This window comes from Emydura macquarii, unplaced genomic scaffold (assembly GCF_026122565.2).
Source record: "Emydura macquarii macquarii isolate MOO-44397 ecotype Brisbane River unplaced genomic scaffold, CSIRO-AGI_Emac_v2 contig_2422, whole genome shotgun sequence".
NCBI classification, from domain to species: Eukaryota; Metazoa; Chordata; order Testudines; family Chelidae; genus Emydura; species Emydura macquarii.
Window position 1 is genome coordinate 9415078 of NW_027132559.1, and position 16407 is coordinate 9431484.

General features: G+C 35.8%; 1 protein-coding gene across 3 annotated transcripts in view; it reads left to right on the top strand.

The window, feature by feature from the left end:
- Positions 1-16407, top strand: part of TOP2B (DNA topoisomerase II beta) — a 109070-nt gene that overhangs the window by 33890 nt on the left and 58773 nt on the right. For all 3 annotated transcript variants that reach the window (XR_010922344.1, XM_067561894.1, XM_067561893.1), the window contains exons 4-8: positions 1820-1883; positions 2812-2957; positions 4624-4721; positions 5852-6064; positions 6146-6319. Coding sequence is in view for 2 of the 3 variants with exons in the window: in XM_067561894.1 (XP_067417995.1) it covers positions 1820-1883; positions 2812-2957; positions 4624-4721; positions 5852-6064; positions 6146-6319 (695 nt within the window). In the remaining variant the exon portion in view is untranslated. The remainder of the gene's footprint in view (positions 1-1819; positions 1884-2811; positions 2958-4623; positions 4722-5851; positions 6065-6145; positions 6320-16407) is intronic.

Sequence of the window (16407 nt, forward strand, 5' to 3'; positions counted from 1 at the left end):
CAGAATTTCACCTCATACCACTAAAGCTGTGCTGATATCTGAAATGAAAAGGAAAGAATACATTTTAGCTAAATGGAGAGGAAGAGAGATTTTTATTTCAAATTTCTAAATATATTATAAACAGTGAGAGGCATGAAAATGAGTACCATGCATCACTTTTTCTATGCTCCTGTTGCTGACTCAGTAATAGAATTTACAGACTTTAAAAAGGAACCATTTCCAGCCTGCCTCTTTCAAAAGGAAGGTGCCTAACAAAGGTTCATGACAGGAGAAGTTAGTATCATATAGTTTGTCACCTCTCTGCAGATTACCAGCAAATGCTTCAGAGACGATTGTTTGAGGACCCGTGGCGTATATAAAAACAACATAAAAATTACAGTTGTAATTGTGCATGCTTTTTAATGAAGTTTCCTGCTTGATGGTCTTTAACAAGAACACTTGAAATGTGCCTGATTTCATATTGCACTGGGATATACTGTATTCTCTTTCTATCCATTAAAATGTGTTTTATTTTTCTCTGAGTTTATCTTTCTGTCCTTGGGGTGTTTGTTTTAATCCATATTTTGTCTGAGGAGGCATATTCTGAAAATTACTGTAATATATTTTCATGTTCGATGACCACCTTAGAATTTCTCAGTTCAGTTGCTTGTCATTCATAGAAATTCAAATGTAGTTTGATTAATTTCCTGATCAAATTTTAACTTCTTTATAACCTGGCTTTTACAGCTATTCTGAGTTAACACAGTCTGCAATCAATCATTCAAGCCCTTTAAAAAAGAATTTCCCTGTGACTTCAGCACAAGTCCCACTTATGGTGTGCTGCAGGATTGGGCTTGCAGTGGGGAATGGGTATAAATATATTTTGGGAGGTCAGCTAATTTGGTGATGCATGCTATGTGTAAGTTTTTTAGTTAATATTTTTAGTTATTATAACGTCTGATGTTAAGAAATTTCAGAACATAATAAACTGAATTTCCTCCATACTACACTTGATTGTATTCAAATACTTGGTCCAATAAAAGATAAAACCTCATCCATGGTGTCTTTCTACTAGGAAAACAGTAATTTCAGTATAATAGATGTAATTAATTGTGTATTCAAAACACCACTGAGCAAGGGTTAGTCTAGAACCAAAATTAAAATGTTGGTATGAATGTCTGTTTTGTACTGTAGTCAGCTTATAATACTAATTAGTTGTAAATTTAACCCCCATCCTATTTGTGTTGGGCTCATCTTTTTGCTATGTGTTTGTACAATGCCAATCACAGTGGGACCTTGGCATGGGATAAGACACTACTGCAATACAAATAAATAATAATAGCAATCTGTAAAAGCTGATGAATTTTTAATTTGTGTTTAACTTTAGGAATATTCTTCTCCAAGAGATTATCTCAGGATTTGAGGCCAGGAAGAAATAGTTAATAATGAGTGAAAGTATAATAAAATTTGTAGTTAGATTCCATAGCATTGCAAAATGGAAATAATGATGGTTGAGATGTACAGTATGTTAGAATCAATTATGAAAATGGGCTTATGACCTATTCTTTTGTGTTTACTAATAACATAGCCTAGTTGTTTGAAATAGAAAACGTAACCCAGAAAGTCTGATTGAAGGAATCAAATCATTTCCTTCAGCTTGTTATATTTACCTAGTTATATTTCCTGATTTCAGTAAGAGGTAAAGAAAATGTCAAAAGGGGAGTTTCTCAAACATTTTCTGTACATTGTAACTTGTAATGGCGCGTGTATGTAATTAGTTTCGTACATCAAGTAATTGGTTGTTATTTATTGGCCCTAAAAATGTTAATTTTTTTCATAGTAAATGCCGCTGACAATAAGCAGAGGGACAAGAATATGACCTGTATTAAAATTTCCATTGATCCGTAAGTAGAAGCACTTGCTAGCTGACCTTCTCTGTCTGGGAAATGAGAGTTGAACTTTTTACAACAGATCATATTTATTTAAATATACCATTTTCTCATATCTTATTGAAAGTATTTATTCTGTTATATTTGAAGGAGAAATTGTTCTGAAATTGTGAAGAATAATTATCACCACTTTGAATTCAAAGTAACTTGCTTACCTAAACCACCCTTTAATAAATTTTGTGTACAGAGCTGATAAAACCTGAAATAATCTAAACATTCAAAGTTGAAGCAAGTTTGGCAGTGTACTTTAATACCAGAAATGGAGTTTGAATCAACCTTGATCTCTGCTGCATAAACTTCTACTTCTTGAGCTATGGAACTAATTACTTTAGCAGGCAACAGCATACGGCTATTTTACATGAATCATTTACAAGGGGAGGTTGCATAACACACTGAACTGGTTGGTTGTGTGTGTGTATGTATGTCTATATATATATATATATATGAATATAAACAGCATAGCTAAGGATAAGAATATGGCAGATTCTTTCTGAGCGGCATCCTTGTAGCTATGTGGATGGGATCTGGGTTTGCCATATTAAAGACCTGGATTCTGTTTGCAGTTTGTCTAATTTCTCAGTAGGATATGAGGTATTACTTAATAATATTGAGTTGTTAAGAGCATAGAATTATTAACGCCAGTCAGTAGGACAAGAGAGTAAAAAATTCATGGTTATCTGCTTTCCAGTGCATTGCACATTCTCCTTGGACAAAAAGATTTTTATGGCAGGGAATGGGAGAAGGAAGAAGATGATTATCAAGAGTACAGTCCTTGATAGTATATTCTTGATTGATATTAATTGAATCTGTGTAAAAACTTCTGTAGGAGTGTTTTGGTACTAATAAATTATTTGAATGGATGTCACTATTTGTTCATTTGCAGTGAATCAAACATTATTAGTATCTGGAATAATGGGAAAGGAATTCCAGTTGTGGAACACAAAGTAGAAAAGGTGTATGTTCCTGCTTTAATCTTTGGACAGCTGTTAACATCTAGCAATTATGACGATGATGAGAAAAAAGTTACAGGCAAGAATCTTATTAATATGTTTTTGGCTGGTTAAACAACTAATTCTGAGTTTTCTTTTCTTGATTCGTGGTGAGAGATGACGATTTGTGAACTTCCTAATCATTATTTGCCAGTTTTTCTGTTTCTATAAAATTGTCAGAAACAAACTGCGTTTGCATGGATTTTTTTGTTTTATTTTTTGCACAAACATTGTTTATAGAGAACTGTATTCTTGCAAGTAACTAACAGTACCCATTTATATGTAATTATCCCCTTAGCATTGTCCTAACAAAGAAAATCCCAATTCTTAGATTTTAAAAATACTATATTTTCTTTTACACAATTTCAGGATTCAAAATATATTATAAAATACAAATTTACATTTAATACATTATATAGTATTAATCTGAAATAGTAGTTTATATGCATACTCAAATATTAAACATTTTAAACTGGCAAAACAGAAGGAAAAGTTTAGTGGGCTAGATGATGCAGTCAGTTAGGCTCTGGATCAGCACTTAAACACATGCTAATCCTGATTTAGGTCACGAATGAAAGTAAATTTTGTTTCATTCTAGTGTATTTGCACCACTAAACTATGATGATTTGGCATGGTTTCAAGATTCTTCTCAAGTGACACCCAAGAATGAAATAATATATACATTACTGGTTGGGTTTCAGATGCATTGCTAAAGATTTTTTGGGAACTTGTATATGGTTTTTTTGCTCCATGCTTGATTTAAGCCAGGAATACTATTCTCTCACCTTCTTGAATATTAAATTGAGCTGTGATGTATAATTATAGCTTAAATATTTACATTTGTAATCGGGGTTCTTGTGTGCCCTCCATTCCATGTAATTAATAGGCACAAAAGAGTAAAACGTGCCCACATTTGGGTAGAAGAGGGAAGCAGTAGCTATAGTGATTATTTTTTACCTCATCTCTGGGAACCCAGGAAAATTTCTCTATGCAGACAATACGCAAATAGGGATCTGTGTGTCTGGGGATGTATGCACAGATAGGTAGTGATGGAGTTGGGGAGCAGTCACGCTGTGGCATATGCCTCTATGTACACAGGATCTGATTCTGTTAAGTTAACTGCACTTTGTACCCAATCCCTAGTGAATTTCTAAGTGGAAATATGAACTGTAGATAATACCAGATTAACTAACCATACACTGTACCTTCTGTTCCCCTTCAAATAGGGGTTTTGTTGTGCTGACATGTCAGGCAGAATCATTGGCAGCAGGGTTTCTGAGAGTTTTGCCAGCAGAGGGGGCATAAGGTGTGTGGAGATGTTTTCTTTCCTCAAAGAAATATCAAGATTCATGGGATTTGGCCAGGAGTTGCCCATGGAGTTAGTGCATCCATGGGAATTCCAGGACTGCATCCCTTTACCTCCTCTGCAAAGCTGCCCCCCATGAATGGGGGTAACATTTAGTCCCAGGTTGATACCCAGTTAGCTTGTAAAATGAAAACAGCATGTGCAACTTCCTTGTGAATGTCCAAGGCAAAAAGTTACTAAATTAGGTCCCAGTCCTTTACTGATGTCTGTTAGCATGGTCCCTTGCACCTGGTAGAAGTCCTTAATAATGGGAACACTTTACTTCATTGAAGTAATTTGCAAATATGATACGTGTAATTTCTGCTTTAAAAAAACTTAATGTTTTTAATTGTTGTTCCAGGTGGTCGTAATGGTTATGGTGCGAAACTTTGTAATATATTCAGTACAAAATTTACAGTTGAAACAGCTTGCAAAGAATACAAACACAGTTTCAAACAGGTATGCAGATGTTCTTTGATTTTTCTCATCTTCATTTTTCTAACTAGAAACTTAATTTTTAACATATTTTCTGAGCTCCATAAAATAAATTATTGAAAATTCAGCAGGAACAATTACATAAGCACCAGAGTTAATTGATTATAAAATTGTTAATTGTTAATAAAATTATTGTTGGTATTCATTGGAGTTGTTGAATTTTTCTCAAGTAACAAATTTATATTTGTTCTTGATAATCTTATTAATGTGTTAAAAATTGATAGGAACTGCAGTAGTCTGGGAATCCTAATATTTAAAGACTGTCCTTGTCCTTCTATAAAAATATAAATAAAACAAAACCTTATACAATCGTATATTAAATAATTTTTTTCTGTGTATGTTTCTCATTGATGTCGTTAACACTATTGGACAGACAACCACTTTGCAAAATATACCAACCCATATAGTCCATTGTTGAATTCTCTGCACAGAGACCAAGGATTGACTGGGCATGTACATTATCTACCTTCTCACTCTTAGAGGTGGTCACTTTGATATATGTTTGAGGCACTTTGGTTAGGGTACTCCGTTTGTAATCTTTCACAGCTGTTGCTTTTACTATGTCTCTGGTGGATAAATAGGACTTCAGTTTCCAGCTATTCTTAGGCTTTTAATTTTTTCAGTGGACTGCTAAAAATCATGTTAATGATGGCATGAGTGTATATTTCTATAGAGTGCTTTAAAATGTTCACAGTTTAACATTGGATATTTTCAAGAAAAATTATGTAAGAAAAAAATTTGCACAAGTGAGCTGTTTATTCTCCTGTTCACTTCCCCACATCAGAGAATCAGCTAGCTGCTTGGTTTGTTCTTATACACTTAGATGTCATGGTCTGTCAGCATAATTTCACTTCCACAAAGCCCTTGAGCCTATCACCATATTAATACTCATGCAGAACATGGGAAAGCAGTTGATTCTGTGTTTTTTGTGTTAGCAGTAAGGTGAAGTATGCAAATTTTTCATGCTGCTGTTTAATGTAAAGTTAGCATAGCTGGAAACTGGAAAAAAAGAAGGGTTTTAGTTATGTTGTTTAATTTTTATTAAATTATATTTAGAGAAGATTCTTACTAACATCTAAAATTTGTTTCCAAAGACTTGGCTGAACAATATGATGAAGACTTCTGATCCCAAGATTAAGCATTTTGAAGGAGATGACTTCACATGCATCACATTCCAACCAGATCTTTCTAAATTTAAGATGGAAAAGCTTGACAAGGATATTATGGCCCTCATGACAAGAAGAGCTTATGATTTAGCTGGGTCATGCAAAGGGGTCAAAGTTATGTTTAATGGGAAGAAACTACCTGTAAGAATACAATTTAAAATATTTTATAAATTGCATAGGTTGGTGTAAAGACAGTAATTGCTTATCTTTTTAAACCCTTAGGTAAACGGATTCCGTAGTTACGTAGATCTTTACGTAAAGGACAAGTTGGATGAAACTGGAGTTGCACTCAAAGTTATTCATGAACTTGCGAATGAACGATGGGATGTGTGCCTCACTTTAAGTGAAAAAGGGTTTCAGCAAATCAGCTTTGTAAATAGCATAGCTACCACAAAGGTGAGTAGTTTTATATATTTCAAATGAGAGAAATATAAGGGATAAAAAATGTACACTAAAGTTATGTCTACTCAGCTATTTAATAAATATAAATCTTAATTATAAAAAATAATTAAAATGGGTGAACTAATCCTATTGCATGAAATACAATAGTCTGTCAAGGCAGTTGAGTGCAATCAAAATATCTTCATGGCAGAACTGAATTTCTAAATACATTTTCTGATTTACTTTAAAATACTAGTAGTCATTTGGAGTGACGCAAATAACTTATTAATACATATAATGATATTGGGAAGGGTGTGAAATGAACTGCAATTATTGTTTAGTACCGACAGTGTTTTATACTTACCTTTTAAAAAATATACTGCAATAAAATATTACTGATCCTTGTTTGGAGATTACATTATGTACAAAAATTAATTTACAAAGTGTGGGGGGGGAATGAACTTGAGCTCCGCTCCCCTCCCCCCGCACCTTTTTCTTTCTTTCCTGTTATTTCTTTATGACATATAAAGCAGGCCTGAAGTGCATGGGCTATTTTTTCCCTTGCTTGCGTTTTTACATTAGATATCCAAGTGTTCTCAACACTGGAAGGCTCGATGTTGACTAAAGAAGTCACAAATTGATAAGAGCCAAATCCAAAGCTATAGCCAAGAAGCAGTCTACTCACCTCACACGGTGCAAAATTCACTTTAAGTCATCTTATGAATCCCCCTGGTTGAGATCCACTAGCTTAAACCATTTTAGGGAAACATAGCTGTGAATTTCCCCGAAAGGTGAAATACTGAGAGGGAAAGGGATTTTCAGACAGTTTAAAACTCTTTGGTCAGGTCTGTGCTAGGCAATAGTACAAAAAAGTAGTAATAATCCCACCAATGCAATGCTGCCACTGCTTCAGCAGCACCAGTGGTAGCACTAAGTGAGAGCCCTACTGTTGTCAAGGCTCCAGTGAAATCAGAGGCAGTACTGGTGGGAGCTTAAGTATAGATATGGCTCTTGTGGCTTCTGTCATTTTTACTACACAGTCCCTCCAGTGCTGTCTTCAGTGCAGCTGAACTAGTGACAGATATGTTAGGAATATTTTGCTAAAAATCCATAGTACAGACATGGTTATTTTTTAAAAAACATCTATCTATTTAATATGAATTCCTTACTGACAACAGTCAAAACCAGGGAAAAACAGACTTAACATTCCTGGTATTTCTGAAATAATAATTAAAAAATCCAAGGAGAACCTCCTTGTTTTAATTCAGGCCTTTTTTATACAACATAAAGAGGCAAAAAAAGTGTGCAAATACCATTTTTAAAAGTCTGTCACAGGTCACCTTTTAATATTAAGTTTGTGAAAAAAGTCAAGAATGGAGGGGAAATCATATCTACAGCTAATTTCACATACAGAGTAAAAAATAAATGTCTCTAATAGAAAGTTATTACATATATTATTTATCTGAGGGGAAAAAGAGCAGTTGTTGAATCTTAAGTAAATATTACATACTTTACTCAGAGAATCGAGAATGACTCCTTTGGATCATGCACTTACACATCTGTACTATCAGAAATTCTTTATGAAAAATCTTGTGTATTCTTCAAAGGTAAGTGTTGTAATTTCTAGTTTCTCCCACTCTTGGATCCATGCCTTATGTATGTGACTGGATGTGGAGTGTTCGGAGCCGGTGATCCACCTCACCAGCAATTGATGTGCAACTACCTACTGATGAGACATAATGGCTAGTAACTAACTGCATCAACTGCCTGTTCCCTTTAATCTGCTAACAGGTGAGGAGCTCATTTCAGCTGTTTTTTGGTTGTATATCGCTCTGTTTGCCAAAATCCTTTTATTTTCTGTTTCTAGATACATTTCAGCCAGTGGTAATTTTTCCCCTGCCTTCTTTTTTTTTAAAAAAAACCTGTCAGTTACAAAATAAGTTTTCTTCAGGTAGCATGTTGAGGCATCACTTCCTGTTTTTTGTAAAATTGTTGTCTTGTCTATTATGGCCAGGTCCCTGTGTATTCACAATTCTGCAGAATCCACCACCTGCTATAGAATTATACTTGGGAATTTAAGATTTCATTTAAAAGAATGTTTCTAGCTATTATGGTTATGTAGCTAACCTTCCAAATATGAATCATTTGTAAACTGATTAAATGTTGTTGTCTTTCTGATTTCTCAAACAGCTTCAATAATAGCTGTAATAGAGGTATGAACTGTATTATTCAGCTCAGTTGTTAGCTCTGAAGTCTAATGATGATTTTAAATAAGTCAACATTGTTAATTGTTTCACTACTGATCATTTTAGCAGAAACATTCAACTAATATGGGTGCTGTGAAATTTAAGGTGGGTGCAGGGGCTCTGATGTGTGTTTCTAAGATTTTTTGGTGTTGGCAGTGAGAAATTCAAGGCCCTCCCAGAATTTAAAATAATATGCAACCTCATCCACAAGAGTGGAGGAGATGCATTCCACCTTCCACAACTCTTTAGATAATCAAAGTCTCAGTTGTAAATTGGAAATGTGGTGACATTCTAAAATAAATTGAATTTAATATTAATAGAAAAATAAATACCACAAGGGATACTGTAACAATTGTATTTACATATATAATTCATAGATAAACTCTGCTTTTGAAATTCATTTAAATAAGCTATAGAAATGTCAGTTTGCCACACAAACTATTGGCCTTTCCTTAGAATTTAGGTTTAGTTTACCACAAAATACTGGGTACCATGGCTCTTAATGGTACTTTTAGGCCATGTCTACGGGCGCAGTTGTGTCATAACTGTAGCACTGCAGCTGTGCTGCTATGCATTCTAGTATAGATATTTCCTACAGCAACAGAAGGGATTTTTCCATCACTGTAGGTAATCCATCTCTCTGAGTGGTGGTTGCAAGGTTGACGGAAGAATTTTCCGTCGACGTAGCCATGTCTATGCCAGGGATTAGGTCATCATAGCTATGGTGCTCAGGGCCATAGCTATGTTGACCTAACTTTTAAGTGTAGACCAGGCCTCATTGTGACATATGTAGAAACCAACCAGTTACGATTTATTACACACATCCCTTGAATCTCCAAGAGTAGGGTGCAATTATAACACTTACCTTTTGGGAAAAGAAAATTATGTGCCTGTAATTATCTTTCTCAGAAGGTGGTAGTTATAATAGTTACCCATCCATATCCCCTCAGAGTTGCAAGATAGATCTAACTTTTCAATCTTGTGAACTTGCATTAAAGTGTACTGACAGTTGGGGCAGTTACAGGCTATAAGTTATTGGGTAAGTATGCCACCTACTGATGAGATGGTTAAAAGGCTCCTAACTTCGAGCTCTCAACATTCCTCACTCAATTATGCACACTAGGAATGGACCCAAGAGTGGGAAACTATTATAACTATTATCTTCTGAGACCAAGAATTACAGGTAAGTAGTTATAATTTTTTGATATATCAACAGCTACATTTTTCACAAAATATTAAGAGTGGTAAAAGCAGATTTCTATAACCCCACTATAAACATTTGAAATAGGGTTTATAAGAGAGATATTGACAAAGTCTGAGCTATAGTGATGTGGTGAGTAAAATTATAACAAAACTAGTTGAAAACACTTTTTTAAAAGAATTGTTCTGCCAATTGTTTTATGGACATTTTCAGTAGGAATGATCTAGATAACACTTAATCTTGCCTTGAGTGCAGGGGACTGGACTAGAAGACCTCTCGAGGTCCCTTCCAGTCCTACAGTACTATGATTCTATGAATATAGAGGTCAGTAGATATTAAATTTCAGTAAACTGAACTACCTCGCACTGTTAGAGAGGCAGTACTATCTTACTGTGAATAAAGTACACTAATAATAATACACTACTGGAGTGTAGTGCTTTATAATGAGACAAATAATGGATAGATTTTTTTAAAAATCACTATTATTTTTTGAAAAGTGTGGTTATTCTAGCTCCCACAGTGATTGTTTGTGGTACTATTTATGTTGATAGGCTCTGCATGGATGCAGGGATCTGCCTGACTTGGCCAGAGGGCAGGATTGGAGTGTAAGGGTATGTTTGCACTTCTGATTAGGAGTGTGATTCCCATCATAAGGAGACACACTCTCACTAGCTCTAACTGAGCTGGTGTGCAAAAAATAGAATCTAACTGAGGCAGCACAAGCAGTGGGGAGGGGTTAGATGCCCAGTATGAATGCCCTTCAAAGACCCTAGGTATGTATTTAGGATGGCTAGTCCCTCCCGCTGCTTGTACCATTGTAGCTACATTCTGTTTTTAGTATGCTAGCTCTATGAGGGGTAGTGTGAGTATGTCTCCTTAAGCTGGGATTCATACCCCCAGCTTCAAGTGTAGCCATTTACTTAGTGTAAACTTCCCCATCACTCTTCTTTTTTACAGAATCTTGTCAAATAGAATATACACTTCAAATTTCTGTGTTCCTACTTCTCCTGAGATACTAAATTGTAACGTAAAATGGAAGGGGAACTAGATGGCTCAGAGGATTGGTAATGTATATAGATTCCTTGACAATTAGGTTGCCAGCCTTGTTTGGTAATGACCAAAAGTCGTTATCATCTCATGGCTGTTTTGTGATCTCTGTGGAGTGAGTTCAGTTCCCAGTGGTTCAGCTGTTCAAATCGCAAAGTCCATACTGAGTATTGGAGTTATTTGAAACCACTACCTGCAGTCTCAGCAGAGATCAAGGACTGAATGGGAATGGAGACTGACCTACTATCTTCACCCATATCTTGTCCCTCACTAAATCTAGCCATCTCTTTTTCTGATATCACCAATGTCCTCCCTTCTACTAAAACCTTTGGTCACTTCTTGATCATTTCTTGCCATGTTTACTGCACCCTTCTCTTCTTTGGCATTCTTTCTTTTAATCTCTTCCCCCTACAGTACATTGAAAACACAGCTACTATTTCTTGTCACTCCAACCATATTACCTCTTCGCCAATCCCTTCACTGAGTTCCTGTGTTTACAATTTTATAGTCAAACTCCCTGTGTTCTTTGAACCACAAAAAGTGTGTATTCATTGGTCTTCTCATCAATGATGTCTCCATAGCTTAACTGTTTTATTTATTTTCATGTCTGTTAGATTATAAACTCTTTGAGGGAGGGACCTTGATTTAATACTTTACAAAATACAGAATGTATGTTGTTGTACATATCTACAATAGAGGTGGTCCACCCGCTCAGAGAGTTAGTGAGCACTGAGTTAGAAGGGAAGCTTACATTGCTGTTTTCTGTGTTGCACCTTTTTTGTAATAACTTAGGATTTCAGTTTCCAGTATTGTTGTGTGGCAAATTTCACAACCACTGTATTCAAACACATTTTTTCTTATGTGAATTATGCTCAGATAGTACTAAACCAAAATATTTATTTTTAAAAGTTCTTGTATTCACATTTTAGATTCATCCCCACTCCACCCTTTGAGTTTAAAGACATTGCAACAGGTTTTATCTGTTACCGTGCTTTTGTTAAAGAATTTGTCCAAATGGACAAGGTCATTCTCAAGGTCATTTAAAATACCCTTGACTAGGCATGGAATTTTGGAGCACCATAGAGGTTGTCTCAAGACTCCTGTCAGCTTTCTTAATTATACTCTGTTTTGCAGAGAGTGAACAACATGAATGTTTTGCTCTCAATCTTCCTTTCTGAGCATTCACTTTTGCCTCACTTACTCTGATGTTAGTTAGGCCCGCGACCTAATTAAATGGTTGAAAAACTGGGGAATGCTAATAAGAAAATCAGTAAATGCCTTCAGGGCAACTGTTGTATGACATAGTAAGGCCAGGTCTCTCTGCTTCTTATACAAAACTTTGTAACAGTTGTGGTTGGTGGTGTTTAAGAAATAAGTCTCTTAGCCACAACTACAGCTGTAAAGGAGCAACTCAGCAGTTGAAGAGCCATAGGTATGCATACACCAGAGACCTTAAAACAAACTCAGACTTTGACGTATGATTGTACTCTCCCCTTTTCTCCCAAACTTACCTTTTCTTTTGACCAAATTATTTGGGTCTTCCAGAGTTTAGCTGGATAATTGCAAGCCTAAAAATAAATTAAAGAAAAGGCCCATTTTAAACTTCTTCAGACCCATCAATCAAGGCTAAATTGTACATTCTTCTTCTGTTCAGTCTGATAATGAGCCTTTAAACAAACTGCAAACAGTTGTTACAGAGGAGTTTGCTTTCTGCCCTTTGAGTTACTCTTCATCTCTCTCCAATTGGTTTAATAAATATACTTATCTGAACCTGACTTCTCTGGTACCTTCAGGAAAAACTTGGTAATTAGCTTTGCTGTTTTTGTACTTCAAGATTTGTCTTGATGAGGAAGAGCTGTTGTATAAATATGAGAACAAGCCAGATGATGCTGTTCCCCATTTCGTAACTGTACAGAAAAAAATGTTGATATATAGGTTCTAATTTCACCTGTCATAGTGATAAGAATTATTTAGATATTATTTTGATACAATCTGGCTAGCATGATATTTTAGGTTTTTTTTTAATGGTCTTGGTGGTTAACCTTCTACTTTGTTAGCCTAAGTGTCCAAAAAATTGCAAGTTACAAAAACAGCATTGGTTTAACCTGTTTTTTAAATGATGGAATGGTTGCTTACAAAGTTAAGAATTTTTTTTAGTCAGTTTCCCTAACTAAATGCAGACAAACAAATATAGACAAAAAGAAGACATGAGAAGGGATAAGGAAACGAATAGGTACTCCCACTACAGTTTTGGTGGTAGGTAGGTGTTAACTGTTGTCAGATACAGAATTAAGTCATGAATTTCAGCTTGGATTGGCACTCTATGGTCCGTCTGAGGACAAGTTGAAAAGCCTGGTTTGTTAACATGGGCTCCTTGCTGAATGACGTTTCTTCTCTCTCTTAGTGGTAGGAACTAGTCAAGACAGTGTCTGATGAGCAGGCAAAACTAAATCCTGGAACAAATTAAGATACAAGAAACACTGTAGCCTGAGATTCAACAGGCTTGATGCCTACAAGTTGGGGCAGAAAATAAAGAAAAGAAAAAGACATGCACAGAACAAATGCAAAGACACAGACCAGCCAATCTGAGCCCCTCTTTTGGATTATTCTCTTTTTAGTCCTTCTGGCTTTTATATTTCTCAGTTTGTGAAAAACTTTGCAGCAGTCCTTCCAGAATTTTCCAGCAGTTCTTTCAACCCAAACAATCCTAACTCCAAGACAAGGAATCTTGAGCAAATGCTAAACAAATCAACAAGAGTCTAGTTCTACAGATTGGTTATTGAAAAAATGAAGATCCTTCTCTCTCCTGACAAAAATTGTCATCATCCCTTGAGATCCTAGTCAAACAAATAGCCTTCTGAAGTGCTTCCATAAATTCTATCTTGGCTGAAGGTTTCTGTTCACCATCTTTACAACACTAAGATTTTCCTCTCCCACACAACCAGAAGGATCTTCATATTGTTAGATAAGATGTCATAATATTTGGATAATGGCTTTCATGAATCTGTCAGAGAGACAAGGTGGGTGAGGTAAAATCTTTTATTGGACCAACTTCTGTTGGTGAGAGAGACAAGCTTTTGAGCCACACAGAGATCTTCTTCAGAGAGCTCTGTATGGCTCAAAAGCTTGTCTCTCTCACAAACAGAAATTGGTCCAATAAAAGATATTAACTCAGCCACCCTGTCTCTCTGATATCCTTGGATCAACGCGGCTACAACTACACTGGATGAATTTGTCAGATTCAACTAGATTAGTGGCTATGTTAATTCTAGTCTAAAGTGCACTTAAACAGAGATCCTGATTTGGAGGAGAATTGTCAGTGAAATACAAATTCCCTATGGCAGCAGACATCTGTTTGGGAACTTCTAAATCAAGCACTTAAAAGTCCTAAAGAATAAAAGCTCTCATAACCTCCATTTAATAGGTGGGGGGATGGAAGTCTCAACCTTAAAGTTTTACTCTTGCCCCAAACCTAACTTCAGGTATTCATTCTCTTTTAAGAAGCAATGAAAGTAAGAGACTTACCATACTTACAAGATGAGAGGATCATCCTGCAAGGCTGCAGAGTATAGACTTATTATTAGAGAAAGAATAATTTTATCTTAGTGTACCCAAACTTCTATATATGCAGGATTTCTTGCTTCATTTTCAGTACTTGAGGTATATCATCATCTTGGACTGCTGAATAATATGTGTTGTTGCAGATGGTTATTACATACTTCTATGAGCTTCCCATTCTCCGGTCCCTCCTCTCAACTCTCAGAAAAGATATCCGGGGCATTAAAAATAGTCCAGCACCTCTTTGCCATAAGAGGAGTGATGTCATTTCTCCTAGATAAAATTCCAATTCACTCTATGGGGAGATTGTCCCACCTTGGACTTGAAATCTTTAAACAGATTCATCACCATCAGTCTGATTGGTCTTACTAGCTGTTGTCCCAGGGAATTACTTACTATCGCAGATTTGCAGGATGCCTACCTGCATGTACTGATTGCTCATCGCCATCAGCAGTACCTCTGGTTCTGTTTATCAGTGATGTTTACAATGATTAGGGCTTACTTCTGGGAATATGGCTCATTTCATAAGAACCATTGCCAACTCACGGGCTGAGAGGCAATATTTTCCTAGAACAGATCTGAAGAGCTCCTAGTTGGTCCTCTATGCATGCTTTAATTAGACATTATCTGACATAAAATAAATGCATATACAGCTACATATGCAGTATTTGATAAAATTATTCTATTTTCTGCTCTTAAAAATAATTTTGTCCTACTGTGTTAAGGAAATATGTATATCCCATCTAACTATAGACTAAATTTGTTCATTCAGATAATGGATAGTTTTTCTTATCTAATGGATAAGAATATTTTATACTGCCTCACTCTTTGTGATGTTATTTTAATTATAGTTATCTATTTTAGGATATAAGATATATCTTATATAAGATATATATATATATTTAGGATATAAGATATATGCCTTTTTTTAAGGACAGTCACTGTTAGTGTTTAATTTGATTTTTTTTCCTGCATAAAGCTTTTGTGAAATGCCTTTATTTCCCTAACCAGTTTAATTCCAAATAGGTGTGTCTGATCCTGCAGTTTATAAGTTTTTTTTTTTTTTTTTTTTAGTGTAATTGCTCTGAGAATTGCAGCTGGGGAAGCTAATAGGAGTTACAAGATAACTTCTGTAGGTGGTTAGCATTTTTTTTATTTGCTTGTGACATATCTGTGCCTGTTCTAATGTGACCAAAGTGAAAACCCATCTGTTTAGCGACTGAGCTTATTCATTGGAGAAATACCGTTTACAGGTTATTACATCAGAACTGTTTGGGTTTTTTTTAGAGTCTGATTGCAAAACCTGTAGTAATTGGCTTTTACAAATGGTAGCTGAGTATTCTTCCTATTTGAACTCAGAAGTTTAGGGATGAGATTGTGTCCTATATTCAGTTTCCATTGTACTGAAGTTGGAAGGTAGAAGTCTTAGTTGGGGGTTAAATACATTGTCCCAGTTCATTAATGTAAAATAATAATAATTCTGGCCCATCTGAAGACAATAGCTAGTTGAAGAATTCTCTACAAGGAAGATGAACCAGATTTGTGAGCCACCTTTTGTGGACAGGAGGGAGCTGACAGGCATTGTGGATTCTGTACTTTCAGCTTTTGTGGTGGAATAAAGACAAAACGCTCTTTGATCTTGCATTTTATGCTCTCGGCTGTGGTAGAGAGTGCATATTAGTGCTTTCCTCTTCTCCTTCATCCAGGCAGTAGCTGGACAGGATTCCAATAGACTGCTCTTGAGTGCTAGACAAGTGGCTGCATGCTAATGCACCCAAAAGTAATTGCTCCATGGTCCCAAGAGTGGGCAGTCTGCTGGCTTTTGTGATATGGTCAGGTAGATGGACCCCAGTGTGTATGGTGTCATAGCAGCAGGCATTGAATAAGGGGAACGTGTCATGCCTAAGCAGTAGTAAGAAGGCTACTGACCTTCGCCAAGTCATCTTGCTCTGTACTGGTGGGATGTTTCTTGGATCCTTTACTAGTTCATTACTGGTCTGCTGTTCTTTCTATGTATTGACATGAGGCACAGGGTAGCAAAGAAAAGGTTT